The sequence below is a fragment of the Pristiophorus japonicus genome, chromosome 5 (genome assembly GCF_044704955.1).
Source record: "Pristiophorus japonicus isolate sPriJap1 chromosome 5, sPriJap1.hap1, whole genome shotgun sequence".
Taxonomy (NCBI): domain Eukaryota; kingdom Metazoa; phylum Chordata; class Chondrichthyes; family Pristiophoridae; genus Pristiophorus; species Pristiophorus japonicus.
Window position 1 is genome coordinate 98,434,788 of NC_091981.1, and position 22,630 is coordinate 98,457,417.

The 22,630-nt window shown below is 43.3% G+C and overlaps 1 protein-coding gene across 1 annotated transcript in view; it reads right to left on the reverse strand.

Moving 5' to 3' along the window:
• osbpl3b (oxysterol binding protein-like 3b) overlaps window positions 1-22,630 on the reverse strand; it is a 323,848-nt gene that overhangs the window by 180,137 nt on the left and 121,081 nt on the right. Inside the window, exons 4-7 of the mRNA XM_070880189.1 lie at window positions 16,076-16,192; window positions 12,749-12,802; window positions 7,307-7,420; window positions 7,054-7,224 (exon numbers count right to left, since the gene is read on the reverse strand). Coding sequence (XP_070736290.1) covers window positions 7,054-7,224; window positions 7,307-7,420; window positions 12,749-12,802; window positions 16,076-16,192 — 456 coding nt within the window. The remainder of the gene's footprint in view (window positions 1-7,053; window positions 7,225-7,306; window positions 7,421-12,748; window positions 12,803-16,075; window positions 16,193-22,630) is intronic.

A 22,630-nucleotide genomic window follows, 5' to 3' on the forward strand; every position in this document is an offset into this window, starting at 1 on the left:
TCACCTCCCAAATTTGTGCCCATCTTTCCCGGAACCCCATGTTTGAATCCCTTCAATCTGGGTGCCGCCCTGCCACAGTAATGAAACGGCTCTCATCAAAGTCACAATGACATCCTTTGTGACTGTGACAAAGGTAAACTATCCCTCCTCGTCCTGTCTGAAGCCTTTGACACGGTTGACCACTCCATCCTCCTCCAACACCTTTCCACCATCGTCCACCTCGCCTGGTTCCATTCCAATCTATCTAATCATAGCCAGAAAATCTCCAACAATGAATTATCTTTCCACTCACACATCGTTATCTCCGGTATCCCCTTGGCCCCCTCCTATTTCGCATTTATGTGCTGCCCCTTGCAATATCATCCGAAAACATGGAGTCAGTTTCCACATGTACGCTGACGACACCCAGCTCTGCCTCTCCACCACTTCTCTCGACCCCTCCATGGTCTTTAAATTGTCAGATTGCTTGTCCGACATCCAGGACTGGATGAGCAGAAATTTTCTCCAATTAAATATCAAGACCACCAAAGCCATTATCTTTGGTCCCCGCCACAAACTGCGTTCCCTCGCCACTGACTCCATCCCTCTCCCGAGCATCAATCTGACGTTTTACTATGTTAAATAAAAATTGTAGTTGCTCTGAACTGGATATTTTGTTTTTTGCATGTGCCTTCATGTACATTTCTCCAATCGTTCCAAAGTAGACTGAGAAATACAGACGAGGACAGATCAGAATTATTAAGTTATTTCATCCATAGACAGCTAGTGAACATACAGAGAAACAGTCAAAGCAAATACCACTACTTCATTCAATCTCATTCTTCTTCTTGAAAGATGGGAAATAAATAAACCACACACGTTGTCCAGTTTACGGATCAACTTACTTTTTTCTGCCATTATCCTTCTTTTGAGGCATCCTTTAACTCCAAAACAGACCACCTGCAACTTAGCTTAAAGCCTTGGGCCCCTGGCCTACACCTAGGGCTAGACTTTCCACTTTCTGGCTAAGGCCGAAAAAAATGGGCCTTGTTCCAGCGATGCGGGACCTATCGCCCGTGCTGATTGCCGGCACAAGGCCCATTTTTTCCCCCGCAATTTTCCACTCGGCCTTAGCCCAGCGATGTCAAATAGGCAATGTGATTTTGCAGCAATCTCACGATCGCCCAAAGAAAATGGAAGTGAATGATAAAAAAAGCTTCCCTAGCAACGCATTACTGCGCATGTTGATGCTCCTTCCCGTGTTTTGGGAGGTCAGGGGTCATCACACATGCTCAGAAGCTCTGAGGGGGGTCAGGGGGAGAGACAGAGAGAGAGACAGAGAGAGAGACAGAGAGAGAGAGAGAGACAGAGAGAGAGAGAGAGAGAGAGCATTTTGTGGTCTGAATAATCTGATATTAATCGACATGGGGGGGATCATTTGAGAGGCGTAGGGCCAAGCCCTTCAGCGAGGAGGCCAATGAGGCCCTTGTGAATGCTGTCAGCACCAGTTGGGAGGATCTGACACTGGGTGGGCATGGGAAACCTCCACCCCGTGCATATCGGAGGATTTGGGCAGAGATTGCCGACGTGGTCACGTCGGCCTCTAATGAAGCCCGGACACCAGACCAGTGCCTCAAGCGTTGGAACAGCCTACTGGCAGCTGCGAGAGTAAGTTGAAACTTATATTTATGTATTATTTAATGATCTAAATAGTAACTAGAATCTGTAATGTTATTTGGTTACATTTAAACATAACTAAATTATGAATACATTTATGCAACTCAGCATAAAGTTAAATGTTGTAGTGTGAAATATGCAACGTAATACTAATTTGTAATAGAACATTTAAATCTGTCAGTCTTAAATGTCTTCAATTGCCTGATCCATTTGCTTATGCCGTGCAATATTATCATATCATTTACAGAAGAAGATCTCGATCAATACTCGTGAGCAACGCAGGACGGGCGGGGGCTCTGCCATGATGCACAGTTTAAGTGCTTACGAGGAGCTCGCGGTGGCCTTGGTGGGGCCAGAAAGCCGTTTGGTCACATCCCGTGGTGTGGCCGAACCCACCCTTGAGACATGTGAGTAATGAGAAATATACATTGTGCAATGTGTGAAGCATTAGTAAATACTGAAAATATCGTAGTTACGCATGTAATGTTATGCAGTTAAAATGTAATTTGATGTTATGCAATTACAATGTAATGTTATGCAATTATAATATGATATATAATGGTGATGTACTATAGATGTTCGAATAAGGTCATGTTAGGTCATGTTAAATCTGGTGATCACCTATGCATATGGGGTAATGGAAAGCATTGCAATGTTTTGAATTCGAGAAAAATTGTAATGCAATAATTTGAATTGTTAAACATTATTGATCAAATTAAAGGTCAAGTGGCCGTCGAGTCAATGGAGTCCACTACCACTGAACCGTCTCCAGCATCGCAGGAGGCTGAAGAGGAGCCACTGTGGCCATCTCGGTTGAGTGGTGTGCAGGTGGCGACGCCAAGGCACGTCATATTGCAAACGCCGACCCCACGGAGGTCCGGTCAGCGTGGCGAGCAATCGCCTGCCTTGGAGGGCCAGACAGAGAGCTTGATTTCCCTGTGCAGGGAGATGGTCGCAATTGGTCGCGACCTTATCCAAGAGTTCGAGGGATTCTCTGCGAACTGGAGCCAGTTCTCTGCGAACTGGAGCCAGTTTCCAGCATCCTGGAGCGAGTTCTGCCATAACTTCTCCAACTGGTCTTCTGAGCAGTCACTGACTGCAAGGGAGACCTTGGAGGCTATTCGGCAGCAGACAGCCGCAACCAATGCCCTCTGGCATGCGTTGCTGGCTGGACCGGCGCTGCACCCCAAGGTGTCGTGTCTGCTCGCAGCGACACCCTGAGCACACAAGCGAGTACGGAGGGCACAGTTCCTCCGGACTCGGAAGTAGAGCCTCAGGCTTCCGCTTCCACTCCGTCACCTCCACCACGGCAGGAAGTCTTGAGATCCCACTCTGCAAGACGTCTTGGTGTCGGTCTGCGTAGACCAAAATGGGTGGGTGGGGTGCGAACACGGGGTGGGACAGGATCTGAAGGGAAACGTGGCCGCAGGTAGGGAGGGCGGGGAAAGAGTGCTTCTCGAGAGTTCACTTGTTTTAAGATGTTCACTTGTCATCAATTTATTACACTCTTGTTATTGTTACTTAATTGGCCAATTGTATTTAATAGTTAAATGTTAACTTTCCATTCTTACTGAAATGACCACTTGTCGTCATGACTGAAATGGCCACTTGTTCTTTGAAATGTTCAATTTCTTCTTCTAACGTTTTGGGGATTTTGAGGGAATGGTGGGTTGGTGCAGGGGGTGGGGGGGTTGGAGAGAGGGTGTTGTTCATTAGTTCTTAAAAAAAAATTTGTTTGTTAATAAAAAAATTTTTTCTACAACTTTTGTTCCTTCTCTCTTATTTACATAAGTTTTACAACGTACGGTTCTTTATGCAGATTTGTTTGTTTATTCTGTTTCCCCATGGAAAATCATTAAATAACTTCACTATGTAAAAGCTATTTATTAAATAATTCCAATATGAGATCAATTTAGCATAAATAAGGTGATAATACCTATTTATACTCCCTGTCCAAAATTTCTGAGTACAATTTGCTTCAATTTTACTCTCTAAATGACTCAACAATTCTCCACCCTTCCTCAGAGGCTAAAAATGGCATCCGTAGTGCCAGTTTCCCTATCTAAGGCCCTGAAAAAGCAGCTATTTTTGAGCACTCTTTTGGGCTTTGCATCGGCCCAGCGAAGTGCATGCTAAGTGCTGAAACTTGGGATGGGCCTTGTGTGGGTGATCATCTCAGCGATCAAAGTGGAAACTTGGGGGCCTATTTTTCCGACGATATTTTGGGCCTAGTTTCCACTTTTTGCTCAAAATGGGCAAGAGGTCTGTTTTGGGCCATAGATGGGCGATGTGAAGTGGAAAGTCTAGCCCCTAGTCTCTTATTTTTACAATTTCACTGACTACCCTTGTGTCCATGTGTTATTTTATCTATGCTCTCAGCCAGTGAGAGGGCTTTGAATCTGACCATCTTCCCATCCAGTGATTCACCAGCAGGCTAGTCAATAAAATTACCTACATCCCCATTTCCCCTCCCTCACATCAGTGCGGGTTTACAAAAAAACATCTGCCGTTATCAGAATGAATTAGAGCCATTCAACTCTCACTGTATCAGTTAGACCGTGAGCAGTGACATTTAGCTTTGTAGCCTGTGGCTATTTTTTTCAAAGTGATTATCTGCACGAACATGTTTGTGTCCTTCGCTCCTTTTTGCGCATGCACTCTCAATTCGGTCAGAGAGAGAGCAAGCGAGCTCGGAGAGGTGGTCAGGAACTCGTGGGAGGGGGTAAAGAGCATGGAGAGCACAGTGGGGATGAATATGATCCAGGTCTAGGGGGGTGGGTGGTGGTTGAGCACGAGAACGAGATCCAGATGACAAGACGGATCATGTTCTTGCAACCCCCATCCCCTTTACCCTCTCCTCCCCCTGCACATGGTTGATTTCTCGGAAAGCTCTGTGCGCATGGCAAGTGACATTATTGGAATGGACGAAATCCAGAAGTCATGACAATGTCATTATTCACTGCATACCCAATAAATCTCAACAATCCGTGACCCCCACACAATGCCCGATCTATGGCTGGAGGGTTGCAAGGTCAACAACCTGTTTGGGGGCAGGGGAGAAAGGTGGTTAGGAACTTTGGGGGGAGGAGGGGTGGTCGAGGTCAGGAACTTGGGCAGGGGAACGTGGTCAGGCATTCGGGCCTGGTTTGGAGGAGAGGGTGGGGGGGGGGGGGGGGGGGGAATGTCAGGCACTTGGACTGAGTGAGAATGTCAAAATCTTGGGGTGGGTGGGTGAGTGGAGATGGTCAGAAACTTGGGCTGAGGGGGGGTGGGGGAAGGAAGGTCAGGCACTTGGGTGATGGGGGCAGGAAATTGTTTGGGGGGTGGGAGAAGGTCTTAACCCATGAGAATGAGCCCTGTCTGTTCCAAATGCGCTCTGTTCTGTCTGGAGTTGGCATTTAGAATGGCTCAAATTACACTTTGCAAAGTCACTGATTACATAGGCAGGGAGGCTCTAATTACACATTCCAGAGAAACTGCTCCACCGGTACGCTCGCGGCCTTCCGCGAGAGGTGGGCACCGGAGGGACTGGAGTGCATCATCACGCCCGGCAACCAAATTTTAATTTGATTTTACGTTTTAAAGTTTAATTTGTTTTCATTGCCGGTGCTTTTAGTGTCCCTCTCCCCTTTTATAGGGGGCACTGGAAAAATTTGATTTTTGCGCCCCAAAAAAACCACACAAAAAAAAAGAAGAAAAAAAAAGAAAAAAAAAGGGGCCTTGAAAATGTCTGCTGTGTCACCCAGGTCGGGTGGCATGGTTTTAATGTTTATGTTTTTGCAGGTAAACTCAAAAGAGTTTCCAGCGAAACTGCTGGGTGTGACTTATCCTCTAAGGGGACCAATCAGCAATCTGGATTTGTCATCAAGGGGACCCAATCAGAGCTTTAGCGGTTACAAATAAACACATCCCTATTTTTTTTTAAACCTAACCCTGTACAAAATTAACTTTGTTCAAAACACACTAAAATATAACTCAAAACCAAATGCTTCCTGGGAAGAAAGAAATCTTGTACTAAGCAGGTAATTACTATGCATCTATATCTATTTTATGAAAGCTTTGATAGCACCCGTCGTATTTTGTGAAGAACTGAAGAAACCTAGAAAAAGAAATTTGGTTATTTTGTGTTCTTTCTTCAGAACAGGAAATTTGATCTCACTATAAAAGGAGAAGAGCCAAACATATGTCACTCAACAGAAACATCCAATAATTGGGCTCTAATGGAACCCAGCACATATTTAGCAATTTCCCCACAAGGAATACCTGAGCATTTTGCTTTAAAGGGACAGGTTAGCACGAGACATCACAAATATGCTCCAGAACCCAGACTACCCATGAACAATACAACAAATGATAATCCAGTTTTTGAAAGGAACGTTTAGTCTCACCGCCACCCCTTATTTTTCCCTTTCATCATTTATATAGCACCTTTCACAACTTCACAATGTTCCAAAGCCTTTCACAGCCAATGAAGTACTAAGGCATTGTCACTGTTGTAATGTAGGAAAACATGGCAGTCAATTTGTACACAGCAAGGTCCATGAAAAGCAATGAGATAAGTGAACAATTTAAATGTGCGTTAAAGAATAAATATTGACCAGGACACCAGGAGAAGTCCCCTGCTCCTCTTCAAATAATGCTATGGGAGTTTTTTTTACATTCACTTGAAAGGGCAAACGATTTAACGTCTAATTTGAAAGATAGCATCACCAAAAGACCATCACTCCCCCAGTACTGCATCAAAGCATCAGCCGAGATTACGTGCCAAGTCTCTGGAGTAAGGTTTGAACCCACAACCTTCTGACTCAGATAAGCGTGCTACCAGCTGATGCAACACTGACACCTTGAAGGCACCAATTCTCCCCGGGAGTAGTTTCATGGGCATTGGCAGCTCTCTGGTCTTAAATCGAAGTAACCATACTTTATATACATGTCCAGACAGGTAAAGTGCCAGCAAGCAGTTAGCTAATTCTGAACCTGTTCTCAACGCTAATGCTCAAGCAATTAGCAATTAGAGATGTGGATGATTTTTCCTTTTACTAGCTCAAGATACCTGTGCCAATTGATGCTCCAGCCAAGACTAGCCAGCTCAGCAGAGACTCAAAATTGAATCTGGAACCTTCTAGTCTGTATATCGAAGTGTAAGTTTACAGTAAATTTATAATGAATGACCCAAAGCTTCGGTCCAGTATCTGACTCCAACTGCATGGTCAAGTTCAGTCTAATCTGGTATATGGAGCACTACATGGAAAAGGGAAGAAAACAATCAGATGACCACAATTAGAAATTACACCTCATAGGATAGAAGAGAGTCATTTATAACACACTCTGCTGAAACCCAAGATTATTCTTTCACTTTTTAAACATGATTAAAATATATTTTAGGTATTGGATTACCTTTCTGAAAGAAGGGGAGTCCAAAGAACTTGGTGAAGAGTCTACAACAGACGAGATTGGAAAGAAGTGATTGGTCACATCATGTGGAAATTTGGCAATTTCATTCTGGCGGTATAGTCTGTGATGACGTAACTTTGCTACCCAATCATCAAAAAACTCCTGGAATTTTACCTAGCAAAAATACATTTAAGTGTGAGTTATCACAATGAAAAAGCAGTCAATATAGGTTTAGCAAGTGAAATATTATGAATACCTTCAAATGGTATATATGCTCTTCTGTATCTAGATCAATACACTGTGCTTTCTTCTTTATCGACATCACAGACAGTCCAACATCAATACATCCATGAAGCTTTCCTTTCTGAATCTGAAAAATAAATTATTTTTTAACCCACCCTGTAGTCACGTCATCGCAACCTGGCACAATTGGGACGCTGATGCCACAGCCGAATAAAACATCAGCATTAGCAGATATCCAATATTTGCATCAGAACAGTGCGAAATATTACATCTATAATAATTAGCATTTACATAGCGCCTTTAATGTAGCAGGCGGTGAAGGCGGCAAATGGCATGTTGGCCTTCATAGCGAGAGGATTCGAGTATAGGAGCAGGGAGGTCTTACTACAGTTGCACAGGGCCTTGGTGAGGCCACATCTTGAATATTGTGTTCAGTTTTGGTCTCCTAATCTGAGGAAGGACTTTCTTGCTATTGAGGGAGTGCAGCGAAAGTTCACCAGACTGATTCCCGGGATGGCAGGACTGACATATGAAGACAAATTGGATCGACTAGGCTTGTATTCAATGGAATTTAGAAGAATGAGGGGGGATCTAATGGAAACATATAAAATTCTGACGGGATTGGACAGGTTAGATGCAGGAAGAATGTTCCTGATGTTGGGAGAGTCCAGAACGAGGGGTCACAGTCTGAGGATAAGGGGTAAACCATTTCGGATCGAGATGAGGAGAGACTTCTCCACTCGAGAATTGTGGGCATGTGGAATTCTCTACCACAGAAAGTTGTTGGTCAGTTTGTTAGATATATTCAAAAAGGAGAGTTAGATGTGGCCCTCACAGCTGAAGGGTTCAAGGGGTATGGAGAGAAAGCAGGAATGGGGTACTGAAATGCATGATCAACCATGATCATTTTGAATGGTGGTGCAGGCTCGAAGGGCCGAATGGCCTACTCCTGCACCTATTTTCTATGTTTCTATGTTTCACTGCAGCAAAATCAAACAAAAATTGGCACCTTGCCAAATAAGGAAACATCGGGACGAGTGACCCAAAATCTTAGTCAAAGAGTTCAATTTTAAGTAGAGTCTTGAAGGAAGAGAGGTGCAGAGGGGTTTAGGGAGGGAATTCCAAAGCTTCGAGCACAAGACTGTTGAAGGCACGACCACCAATGGTGCGGTAAAAGAATTGGGGGATCCACGAGGTCAGAGTTGGAGAACACAGTTATCGGAGTATTGTAGGGTTGGACGAGGTTAAGGAGATAGGGAGGGGGAATGGTACTTAGTGAGAGTTAGGATATGGGCTGCAGAGTATTGGATGAGCTCAAGTTTATGGAGGGTGGAAGACGAGAAGCTAGCCAGGAGGAGAGCATTGGAATTGTCAAGTATTTTATATATTCTGAAGTACCAGAGGGGAGCCAGTTCATACTTTTAACTGATTTATTCATTTTGTTAATTATCCAGTTTGCTTATCCACCACTTCAGAATTTTATAAGTTTCTATGAGATCCCCTCCCATTCTTCTAAATTCTTGAGAGTATAAGCCTAGCCAATCCAGTCTTTCCTCATGGGTCAGTTCGGTGTGAACCCACCACCAATGGTTCTAAGGCTCATATTTTCCCCAATGATTTCTGGCATCCACTCACCTTTACACATGTTTTTCTCACCACTGTCAGTGCCGAAAAAAACGGCATTCTTCCTGAAAATAAATCTATTTGTAGCGCCGTGCTACCAGAATCCATTTGGGGGCAGAGCTTAGTGTGCGCCAAAAGTTCATTGCGCATGCACTGTAAAAAAAAAAAAAAATCTCAGCATGTGTAGGTTCTGCCTGGTCTGGATCACCAGTGAGAATCCATTGGTGGCAGAGGTGGATTTGTAGATAGGAAATACAGCTTCAATCAAAAGATGGATGCAAGGGAAGGGTCCAGAGTAGGCGAAAGGGTCAGAGACGGAAAAGGGGAAGCTGAAAGGGCCAAGAGATTTCTTGCGGAAGAAATTGAGCCCCTAGTAGACACAACTGAGAGTAGATGGAAAGCTCTTGAAAACAAAGGGAGCTTCGGTAAAAAGAAACAAACTCTGTACTCGCAAATGTTTGGGATCAGGTTGCAGTCAAGTTTAATGCAATGTCCATTACCCTGAGAAGCGATGGATGTGTGTGTGTGGAGAGCGCGGGCGAGGAGTATTCCGACAAGTAGGCTGCAACTTACAGCCGAGGAGCACAGGATAGCTTTTATGAATAAATCTTACAGGAGACGACCAACCATCAACACGAAAGCTGGGCCCAGTTTACCAAGAGAGGGTAAGCCCTGCAAGTTGCAGTCTGGGTTGGCTAAATGTTACATACTGCTGGCTGCACTTCTCCTTCCTCCCTGCTGCTAACCAAGCATCCCTGTTATGTTTTGCAGATGTTGCGCATCAGGAGATGACAGAAGGTGCACCTGAAGTAGAAGAAGAGCATGTTCAGGAAACCGCCATTCCAGATATTCTACATCAGGAGATTGAAGGGCAGCAGGAACACTTCGACAACGAGATGGTTACATTGGAATTGGAGATGGTGAACCCCTTGAGGATTCCAAGCCCTTTCCTGAGCGAATCAAACGATAGGACATTTCTAGGTGTGCCGTCTGAGGCTGCGGGTCCCAGTGTGTCACAGCAAGCCACACCTGCGAGACGTCAGAGGAGGGTGGAAGGAGAGCTGAAGCAGAAACACAGGATGCAGAGAACATAGGGCATCTCGTGGGGATGAGTGGGGAGAACATCCAACTAATGAGATGGCTCCTGGAAACCTTCGCTGGGGTGAGGTAGAATTAGCGGAACTGAGAGATGAAGTAGCAGCACTGGCTGGAGGAATGGGTGAAGCGAGGGCAGCAATTGTGGGATTGTCATCGAGGTGGCAAGATCGTCGGTACAGAAGACAGAGGTAGTAACAGCAATAAGGGGGCACACCCAGGCTGTCATTGCTGTCACCAATGTCAGGGGTTGATCCACAAGCTGAGGATGATTCCGAAGAGGAACCGGGCCTTCCACAATGACACATGCTAGCTCTGTCCCTGTCGTAACCCAACAAGAAATGCACCGTCGGAAAGAAAACAGAAAAAACCTTGTGGTGGCAAGGAAGCAGCAGTCTGCAACAAGCATGTGCAGGGGTATAGCGGCATCAACAGGGGCAGCAGTGGCGCACAGCGCGAAGGAGGAGAGATAGCTTGTTTGCTTGATTGTTCATTTAAAAGTTTGACATGTAAGTTATTAAAGTTAAAAGATAAGTTATGTTAAGCCAAGTATAACTGTAGTGTACAAATGTTTAACGTTTATTTTGGACTTTCAACCTGAATCCTTCAAATTTTTTTAAATCCAGCACTATAAAATCATTTTAGATTATGTCACGGACTCGACAGGCCAAATGGCCTCCTTCTTTATAACCTATAAATTTAAATGTAACGGGCAAGTTCCAGTACTAAGGTGTTCATGGATCTTGACTTGTTCTGGATTACTGATACATGTATGTATGTATCAGTGACCCTGAACAAGTCAAGATCCATGAACACGTTGGTACTAGTATGTAATCTTGTAAAGACAGGATTTTCAAATGTAACCCAATTTGAGGCAGTTAATTAATGGTGGGTGCCTGGTGGCACAAACAAACCCATTTAGGCGGTAGTCAATTTAGCGCACAAGTATTATGCTCAATTCATATTTGACCAGGCTCTTTGCAATAACTACATTTGAGAGATTCTAATAAGGTCTACACCAATTAATCAATTATTAATTTTAATTGGTAAGAACATCTGATTGGGAATCAAGTTGTCATTGGGTAGGCTTCAATACAAGATATAAAATATACTTGTGGTTGATCCGACCCTATTCTAATGGATAAAAACATTTTTACACTAATAAAATAAGCCCTTAAAATATATTGTTTATTCAGTTCAACCCAAGCATTGCAACACTGTATTAAAACATTGAAAATTTAAGGAGACTATTTAAAAACAAAATTCAATGTCCTGTCTTTAATATAATTCAATGATCCTTTCCAATGTGCCTGGAGTGTGTTGCACTGTCTTGAGTGGTGGAACTTTGGCCTGGGATAGCAGCAGGTTGGGTCGGCTGCATTAAAAAGTTTCTCTTCGAAGGAAAATGCTACCCTGGATGTTTTCTGAAGGAAGGTTCATCTTGATGTGATAATTTGTCTGCTGTTTGGGAGAAGAGGCAACTCTGCATTTTTGGTGGTATTCCTTGGAAGTATCTTTGGCAACTTGGATGGAGTTGGAACTTCTAGGGAAAAGGATGGTCGGGAAGATTTGTTTTAAATTTGCCTGCAGTTTTCTCACCCATGGAAGAGGCCTATCAGTAAGTTTTATTTGGGCTGCTTTACTTTTAAACTAGTTATTTGTTCCGAAAGGCATGGAGGACCTTCGGCCAGGGATAGGAGCGGGCCCAGTGTCGATTTTGTTAAGTGGAGGTAGGGCTTTTGCGGTTTAAAAAAAACGGTGGGGGGTGGGGGGGGAAGTGGCCTTAATGGCCAGAAACGGCACCTTTTTAAACCATACACCAGCACCAGAAAATATGGCGCCAAAAATTCTGGCACTGTTAGTCGGCGCCAGTGCCCAAACATTGGGGAAACTTAGAAATGGCCATCCATGCCAGAAAAATCGCTGGGTGCCAATGCTGGGGAAAATAGGGGCCTAAGTTCCAAACCATAATCGTAAGGAAGGATATAAATTTTCATAATTACATAACAAGAAATAGAAGCTGGAGTAGCCCATCTGGCCCTTCGAGCCTGCTCCACCATTCAATAAGATTATGGCTGATCTTCTACCTCAACTCTATCTTCCCGCACTAACCCTATATCCCTTAATTCCAAGATTATTGACCTGTGTCTTGAATATACTCAACGACTGAGCATCCACAGCTCTCTGGGGTAGAGAGTTCCAAAGATTTACAACCCTTTGAGTGAAGAAATTTCTCATCTCAGTCCTAAATGGTTGACTCCTTATTCCAAGACTGTGACCCCGTGTTCTAGATGGCCCATCCAGGGGAAATATTTTCCCAGCATTAACTCTGTCAAGCCCCTTAAGAATTTTATATGTTTCAATTGGATCACCTCTCATTCTTCTAAACTCTAGGGAATATAGGCCTACTCTACTCAATCTCTCCTCATAAGGCAATTCCCTCATCCCAGGAACCAGTCGAGTGAACCTTCGTTGCATTCCCTTGAAGGCAAGTATGTTGTTCCTTAGGTAAGGAGGCCGGAACTGTACACAGTACTCCAGGTGTGCCCTCTGAATGCCCTGTATAATTGTAGTCAGACATCTTTACTCTTATACTCTAAACCCTTTGTAACAAAAAATATTAAAGAATGTTATTGCGGTTACTGAAAAAGACCTAGTAACTTTAAAGATGTTCCTGCATAGCTTGCAGCTAGGACAGCTTTACGGAAAACTCCAAACATTACTCTTTTATACTTACATCAGCCTGAGATTTTGAGTACTTCAGGATCCCTTTATCTAAAAAGAAGTATCGCTGGAAGTGGAAACAAAAAGTAGTTACGAGGTTTATCCAATTGGAAAAAAATAAAATGAATGCACAATACATCTTGGATTCATATTCTGATCAACAGCACAAGCAAAGACCTTGCATAAAATTGCAACTAGCTCTCATGAGTACAAATCTAAAAAACTCAACCTCTACATATGCTAACTATAATTCTTTATGAAATCTTAAGCAAACTATGTGCCTTTGTTGGGACAGAGAGGGTCACAACTAACCCTAATTTCCATAAGTATGACATCATCATTCAACTGGGATTATAAATCATTCCTTACATCCATTGAAGTACATAATGGGGACAGTCTGCATGCCAGTGGGAATTTACTGAAATTGTGAAGGATTAGTATCAAAGTAGGTTAAGGAAACCATAAAAGAAAATGCAATATTGGATTTAATTTCAATGAGTGCTAAAACTCTAACTACTTACATTCTAACTAAAAGTGAGAAGGATAGTAATGGACTTCAAGAGGATATAGACAGATTGGTGAGATGGGCAGACACAAGGCAGATGAAATTTAATGCAGAGAAGTGTGAAATGATTCATTTTGGTAGGAATAACGAGGCAATATGAATTAAATGGTACCATTTTAAAGGGGATGCAGGAACAGAGACTTGGGGGCATGTACACATTTTTTGAAGGACAAATTGAGGAGGTTGTTAAAAAAGCTTATTGAATCCTTGGCTTTATAAATAGCTGCAGAGAGTACAAAAGCAAGAGAGTTATGCTAAACCTTTATAAAACACTGGGTAGGCACTAGCTGGAGTATTGTGTTTAATTCTGGGCACCACTTTAGGAAGGATGTCAAGGTCTTGGAGAGGGTGCAGAGGAGATCTACTAGAATGGTACCAGATGAAAATCTTCAGTTACATGGCGAGACTAGAGAAGCTGGGGTTGTTCTCTCTAGAGTAGAGAAGGTTAAGGGGAAATTTGAGAGGTGTTCAAACACTTGAAGGGTTCTGATACAGTAAATAAGGAGAAACTGCTTCCAGTGGCAAAAGGGTCAGTAAGCATAAGATAAAGATTTAAAGATAATTGGCAAAGGAACTAGAGGTGACATGAGGAAAAAGAAATTACGCCCAGAGTTATGATGATCTGGAATGCACTGCCTGAAAGGGAACATTCAGAAGGGAATTGTTGTGTGCTATATCATTCTATGAGTGACAAGGGAAAAATAAGCAAATGAGAGATAAGGGAACATTTAGGATCTAATGGCCACAATGTTCTGGCAGAAAACAACTTGCATTTATATAGCACCTTTAACATAGTCAAATGGCCAAAGGCTCTTCACATCAGCGTCATCAAACAGAATTTGACACCGAGAAACACAAGATGATATTACCACAGGTGACCAAAAACTTGGCGAAAATAGGTTTTAAGGAGGAGAGAGAGGTAGAGTAGCAGAGGGTTCAGGGAGAGAGTTCCAGAAACTGGGGCCCAGGCAGCTGAAGGCACAGCCGCCAATGGTGGAGCGATTAAAATCAGGGATGCAAATGAAAAAGCCAATTAAAAAGCTACATTTTAAAGCTGATTTTTAATGTACGAAAAATGCGTGAGAATGATGAAATGGGACAAGAAAGTAAAGTGGAATAGTTTTAAAAGGAACAGGTTTTACAGTGCAAAAAGAATATACCTCTGAAATAGGTCGGGGAAAGAATAAAAAGACGACCAGTTTGGCTTGCTAAACTAGTCGTGAAAAGCATTAGGGAGAAAGAGATAGCATACAAAATGTTTTTATGTTCTGAGAAAAAAAAATAGCATAGGGAGATGTGTAAAGATGGGCTGGGGAATGCCAAGAAACCTATAAGAGGTGCAAGAGGAATCGCGAGGAACACATAGCTGGAAATATAAATCAGAACAGTAAAGCATTGTTAGGAGTAAATAAAGGGTGCAAAGAGGGCTTGGCCCACTAAAAACAATGCGGAAGTGATGTCCAAAGATGAAGAAATTGCTGAAATACTTAACTGCTATCTTTCCAACAGTATTCACAAAAGAAATGAGTGGAGATATGCCAGGCTTGGTGAATGGAGACAGAAAAATTTTTAAATTACAAGAGGTCTGAAAGGAAAGGTTGTTGATGCTCAAGGTAAATAAGGCTCCAAGTTTGACAACTTTCACCCAGGGTTCTGAAGGAACTGGCTCAAACGCTTGTATGTCCTCTAGCGGATATATTTCCAGAGTTGACTGGACTCAGTCCAAATCCCAGAGGGCTGTTAAATAGCAAAAGTGATTCCCATCTTCAAAAAAAAAAAGGGAACAAAGGAGGAACTATCAAATTTATAGACTGAAAGCCTAACTTACACTATTGAAAGCATGTGAAAGTATTATGAGGCACAATATAAGGGAGCATCTCGAGGGGCATGAGCTAACATGGGACAATCAACATGGCTTTAAGAGTAGGCGATCACGGTTGACTCATTTATTGGATTTTTGAGAAAATTACAGACGTAGTAGGTAGAGGAGAGACAGTGGATGTTACCTACCTCGATTTCTAAGAAGGCATGTGAACTGACCCACATACTAGCCTACTATACAAGGTTCAAACCCATGGGATAAATAGGAATATATTAAAATGGATTGGCAAATGGATGTGGATGGCAAGTAGACAACAAGTAACAATACATGGGATAGGTTTCTGGTTGTCAACGAGTTATCAGTGGAGTGCCCACTACTGTCCATATGTGTGTCTAAATTTGCAGACAATATCAAATTGGGAGCAGCAGCATCTGACAAATATCAATATGCACAAATTACCAAAGATTTGGGCAATTTGGACCCAAGTAAACTTTTTGCCATGTAAAGAAAATAGGAAATGCAGCAGGAACATTTTTACTAAAAGGGCAGCAAAGTATGGGTGGTGGAGCAATAAACCTTAATGAGTTTCAAAAAGGAATTACAGGTTTTTGTTAACAAATGGGATTCAGGGTTATTAGAAATGCACTACAGCAATACTGTGGATCAGTGGGTTAGACAGATGGGCCAATGGTCTTCTCCTACCTGAAACTGTTACCCATACTTTTAAAACCGATAGCAACTTGGTTATATAAGCAATGTGGTATGAGCAATATACATGTCCAAACTAGTTTAATAATGTAGACACATGCACCAAAAGAGTATGTCTAAAATAAATCACTTCTCTTGCAGCACTTCTGAATCTGCTGACATATCAATGCTTATTGTTGTAGCTTATATTTCCAAGTGCTCAATTACCATACCGCAGTAATGCCTCAATTATACACAAAGCCTACCTTATGCCAGCCTTTCAGAGGCCACTTTCTCTTCTTCAGTAGGTAGCCTTCTTGCCTCTGTGGCTCTTGGATATTACTCATACTATCTCGAAGTCCTTCCACAATCTCCCAGCTATCCTGTTTAAGAAAAAAAAAGTCAAAAAACAAACTGAAATATTCACAATATTTTAAGAATACACACACTTCACAGAAGACCACAGAACACTGCATTTTAGTCCCTTCTCAGTGATTTATTAAAATGCTAACTCAGTTGATTTCCTATATTCCACTTGGCTCCATAGAACTGCCTCCATAGATGTTTCAAATATAGTACATTTTAATAACTTCTCACATTTGTGGTCAAATGTTGCGTGTGACTGAGAACACTAACATATTTTAAAAATTGAAGGGACTGGAGTTCATTCATTACCAGTGACCAGTACTAAAGCTACATGTCAACACTAAGCATTAAATAGTTACAAAAAGATTAAGAGCAGAAAATTGAAGTGCTCAGTTTTGAGTTGGCTCAATTCCAACAATGCTGTACTTTAATAGCAGTTATAGTGCACATTTTGCATCACTGTGATATTGACTATGTAGCAACATAACACATGCATTACTACAAATGCAGCATCACCTGGGCTGCACATCATACCTACATTGGTTATGGTAGTGGAGTGGGTATGTTACTGGATTAATAATCATAGAATAGTTACAGCACAGGCGGGGCCATTCAGCCCATCGAGCCCATGCCGGCTCTGCAAGAGCATGTTATAGCTCGTCCTACTCCCCCGCCCTTTTCCTGTAGGCCTGAATTTTTTTTAAGGTCCGTATCCAACTCTCTTTTGAAAGCCATGAAATAGTCCATCTCCACCACCCTTTCAGGCAGTGCATTCTAGATCCTAATCACTCGCTGTGTAAAAAAGTTTTTTCTCATGTCACCTTTGATTCTTTTGCCAATCACCTTAAATCTGTGTCCTCTGGTTCTCGATCCTTCTGCCAATGGGAACAATTTTCTCTATCTACTTTGTACAGACCCCTCATGATTTTGAGCACCTCTCGCAAATCTCCTGCTCTAAGGAGAACAATCCCAATTTCTCCAGTCTATTCACATAACTGAAGTCCCTCATCTCTGGTATCATTCTCGTAAATTTTTTCTGCACCCTCGCGAAGGCCTTCACATTCTTCCTAAAGTGCGGTGCCCAGAATTGGATACAATACTCCAGTTGAGGCCGAACCAGTGTTTTATACAGGTTCATCATCATTTCCATGCTGTTGTACTCTACACCTCTATTCATAAAGCCCAGGATGCCGCAAGCATTTCAAACTGCTTTCTCAACCTTCAATGTTTTGTGCACATATATCCCTAGGTATCTGTTCATGCACCTTGAGGATTGTACCCTTTAGTTTATATTTCCACTCCTCAGTCTTTTTAACAAAATGTATCACTACACATTTTTCTGCATTAAATTTCATCTGCCATGTGTTCGCCCATTCCACCAGCCTGACTATGTCCTCTTGAAGTCGATCACTATCCTCCTTACTGTTCACTATACTTCCAAGTTTTGTGTCATCTGCAAATTTTGCCTTGTACACCCACATCCAAGTCATTAATATATATCAAGAAAAACAGTGGTCCTAGTACCGATCAATATATAGCTTCCTCTAGTCCGAAAAACAACCGTTCACCACTACTCTGTTTCCTGTCACTTCGCTAATATCATATCCATGCTGCCACTGTCTCTTTTATTCCATGGGCTTCAACTTTGCTGGCAAGCCTATTCTGTGGCACTATATCAAACGCCTTTTGGAAATCCATGTACACGTCAACTGCATAGCCTTCATCAACCCTCTCTGTTACCTCATCAAAAAACTCGATCAAGTTAGTTAAACGTAATTTGCCTTAAACAAATCCGTGCTGGCTTTTCTGAATTAATCCACACTTGTCCAAGTGACAGCATTATAATCCAGAGAATGCAAGTTCAAATCATACAGGGAGGGAGTTTCCATTCTGTTTTGTTTCCATTTGGAAATCAAAAGTTGGTACCAATAAAAATGACTGCCGGATTGTCATCAAAAACCCAACTGTTTCACTAATGTCCTTCAGGGAAAGAAATCTGCCATCCTGATCCAGTCTAGTCTGCATGACTTCAGTTTCACATCAAAGTGCTCGATTCTTAACTGCCAAGCAAAGTGGCCAAACAAGCCAGAATTGAACTATCTGGGAACTTTTAAACTTTCATTCTGAATAGCCAACCATCCTGCTTGTTCTTTACAAACACAAAAATGCACATAAAAGCAGCACTGCTTTATTTGAATGCAGCACAACAGTGATGCTGGCTCATTGGATCTCAATCCAGGTACTGGTCATGTGGCATCAGACACATAACACAAGCATAATTCCCACCAACAGGATTTTCAATATAGTAAAGACTTACAACAACAACTTGCATTTATATAGCACCGTTATATAATTTGGTAGAGATAGTAGGGCAGAGGTAGGTTTTAAGGAACATCTCAGAGGAAAGAGAGGTAGAGAGGCACAGAGGTTTAGGGAGAGAATTTCAGAGCTTTGGGCCTGGGCAGCTAAAGCCACGTCCAATGGTGGAGTGACTAAAATCGGGGATGCGCAAGTGGCCAGAATTGGAGGAGCACAGATATCTGAGGGTTGTAGGGCTGGAGGAGGTTACAGAGATAGGGAGGGGTGATGCCATTGACAGATTTGAAAACAAGGATGACAATTTTAAACTTGAGGCATTGCTTAGCCTGCAAAAGTTATTTAATTTAATCAAAGCCAGCACTCCACACTGATATGGTAAATTCACTTTGCAGCAGGTAGAATATAAAATCAATGTTTTCCTGATTACTATATTTACTGGCATAGAATAAATATGCTGCCTGCATGAAATTCTGTTACTTCAAAGCTTTGGACTACGCACAATGGCTTCAGTGTTGTGCAGTGGCTGCAGTTCACTTCAGCCAATAGCAGCAAAGGAAAGCTGGTACTGGGCAATTTATGCCAAAAAAGTCTTAAGGGGTGAAATTTGTCTTGGCGGCAACACAAAACAGCTGATAGCTAATCAACAACTAGTTTTACATTTTGCCCATTGACTTCAATGGAAAATATAAATCAGCTGGAGTGCAAAACAGACTGACAGTTCATGATCGCCTTTTTGGCACTACTGTCGAAGATAAATTCCACCCCACAGTTTGCACACTTTAAATCGTAAGGTCAGAAGTCGGACACTAATTGGCAGAATTCTTTGACTTTACATGTTGTGGCATGTACAATAGATCATGTCTTCACTCACAACTCTTTCTCCTTGGCCACCATATTAAACCTTCAACTTTTAGCCACCACCTGCAAGTAGTGACTTGCATTGGGTATAGTTCCATAAATTCCTAAAGTCACCTGTACCTAGTTCACTGTTTACATGCAAGTTTGGACGAGTTTAAAACAAAAATGGATTCTAATCTTCAAGCAATTTGTCAGGGCTTCTGAAATGACAGCATCTTAAAAAATGTTATACATTTATATTGCAACTTTGATGTCCTCAGAGAATTTCGCAGCCAACGAATGACTTTCCCACTGTAAGGTCAGAAGTGGGGTTGTTTGTTGATGACTGCAGTGTTCAGTTCCATTTGCAATTCCTCAGCTAATGAAGCAGTCCATGTCTGCATGCAGCAAGGCCTGGTCGACATTCAGACTTGGGCTGATGAGCGGCAAGTAACCTTCGCGTCACACAAGTGCCGGGCAATGACTATCTCCAACAAGCGAGAGTCTAACCACCACCCCTTGGCATTCAACGGCATTACCATCACCGAATCCACCATCACCATCCTGGGGGTCCACCAGTGACCAGCCACATAAATACTGTGGCAACGAGAGCGGGTCAGAGGCTGGGTAATCTGCAATGAGTGTTTCACCTCCTGACTCGCCAAAGCCTTTCCACCATCTACATGGCACAAGTCAGGAGTATGATAGAATACTCGCCATTTGCCTGGATGAGTGCAGCTCCAACAACACAAGAAAACTTGACAGCATCCAGGACAAAGCAGTCCGCTTGATTGGCACCCCATTCTCCACCTTAAACATTCACTCTCTACCACTATCATACTGTGGCTGCAGTGTGTACCATCTACAAGATACACTGCAGCAACTCGCCAAGCCCTCTTCGACAGCATCTCCCAAACCCGCGACCTCTATCACCAAGAAGGACAAGGGCAGCAGGCGCATGGGGACACCACCTCCAAGTTACACACCATCCGGAATTGGAAATATATCGCCATGCGGGCATCCTCACTGGGTCAGAATCCTGGAACTCCCTCCCCAACAGCATTGTGGAAGTACTTTCACCACACGGACTGCAATGGTTCAAAAAGGCGGCTCACCACCACCTTCTCGAGGGCAATTAGGGATGGGCAATAAATGCTGGCCTTGCCAGCGACGTCCACATCCCATGAACAAATAAAAAGAAAAGTACTTTTGAAGTGTAGTTACTGTTGTAACGTAGGCAAACGAGTCAGCGTATTTGCACACAAGGTCTCACATACAGCAATGAGATAAATGGCCAGATTCTGTGTTTTTAATGTTGGTTGAGGAATAAATGTAGGAAGGAATTCTACCTTCGCAACAGCCAGCAGCAGTATATGTTATTTGTGTAGTGATTTTATAGGAGACATGGGGACAAGGAAGCCCCATCAGCTGGGTGCATTTAACTACTGTTGGTAATTTTTCTAATACCAGTTTTATTTTGCAAAATTACTTCTAGCGCAAGAGGTTTAGAAATGACCTGGAGCTCACGGTACTGTAAAATCCATTCGATTCCAGAAGATACAGTATAATGTGAATCATCATAGGCAGTCCCTCGAAATCGAGGAAGATTGCTTCCAAAAGTGAGTTCTCAGGTGATTGTAATTCCTGTATTGGACTGTACAGTCTGTCACAGATGGGGCAGACAGTGGTTGAAGGAAAGGGTGGGTGGGTAGTCATGTTTTCTGCACGCTCCTTCTGCTGTCTGTGTTTGGTTCCTGCATGCTCTCGGCGACGAGAATCGAGGTGCTCAGCGCCCTCCCGGATGCTCTTCCTCCACTTAGGGTGGTCTTCGGCCAGGGATTCCCAGGTGTTGGTGGGGAGGTTGCACTGTGTCAAGGAGGCTTTGAGGGTGCCCTTGAAATGTTTCCTCTGCCCACTTGCAGTTCATTTGCCATGTAGGAGTTCAGAGTAGAGCGCTTGCTTTGGGAATCTTGTGTCGGGCATGTGGATGATGTGGCTCCCCTAACGGAGCTGGTCGAGCGTGGTCAGTGCTTCGACGTTGGGGATGTTGGTGCGTCTATCCTCCCAGGGGATTTGCAGGATCTTGCGGAGGCAGCACTGGTGGTACTTCTCCAGCGCTTTAAAGTGCCTACGGTACATGGTCCACGTCTCAGCCATATAGGAGGGCGGGCATCACTACTGCCCTGTAGACCATAAAGTTTGGTATCAGATTTGAGGTCCTGGTCTTCAAACACTCCCTTCCTCAGGCGACCGAAGGCTGCGCTGGCACACTGGAGGCGTTGTTGGACCTCGTCATCGATGTCTGCCCTTGCTGACAGGCTCCGGAGGTATGGTACGTTGTCCAAGGCTGTGCCTTGGATTTTGATGACCGGGCCTGGGGGAGGGGGGGGTGGCAGTGCTGTGAGGCTGGGTCAGGTTGGTGGACAACCTTTGTCTTACAGATGTTTAGTGCAAGGTCTATGCTTTCGTACGCCTCGATGAAGGTGTCGACAATGGTTTGGAGTTCGGCCTCTGAAGATGCTTGTGTCTGCGCACAGTCCACATACTGTAGTTCGATGACTGAGGATAGAAACATAGAAACAGAAAATAGGTGCAGGAGTAGGCCATTCGGCCCTTCGAGCCTGCACCGCCATTCAATGAGTTCATGGCTGAACATGCAACTTCAGTACCCCATTCCTGCTTTCTTGCCATACCCCTTGATCCCCCTAGTAGTAAGGACAACATCTAACTCCTTTTTGAATATATTTAGAGAATTGGCCTCAACAACTTTCTGTGGTAGAGAATTTCACAGGTTCACCACTCTCAGGGTGAAGAAGTTTCTCCTCATCTCGGTCCTAAATGGCTTACCCCTTATCCTTCGACTGTGACCCCTGGTTCTGGATTTCCCCAACATTGGGAACATTCTTCCTGCATCTAACCTGTCGAAACCCATCACAATTTTAAACGTTTCTATGAGATCCCCTCTCATTCTTCTGAACTCCAATGAATACAAGCCCAGTTGATCCAGTCTTTCTTGATAGGTCAGTCCCGCCATCCCGGGAATCAGTCTGGTGAACCTTTGCTGCACTCCCTCAATAGCAAGAATGTCCTTCCTCAAGTTAGGAGACCAAAACTGTACACAATACTCCAGGTGTGGCCTCACCAAGGCCCTGTACAACTGTAGTAATACCTCCCTGCCCCTATACTCAAATCTCCTCGCTATGAAGGCCAACATGCCATTTGCTTTCTTAACCGCCTGCTGTACCTACATGCCAACCTTCAATGACTGATGTACCATGGATGGGATGGCCTTGGATCTA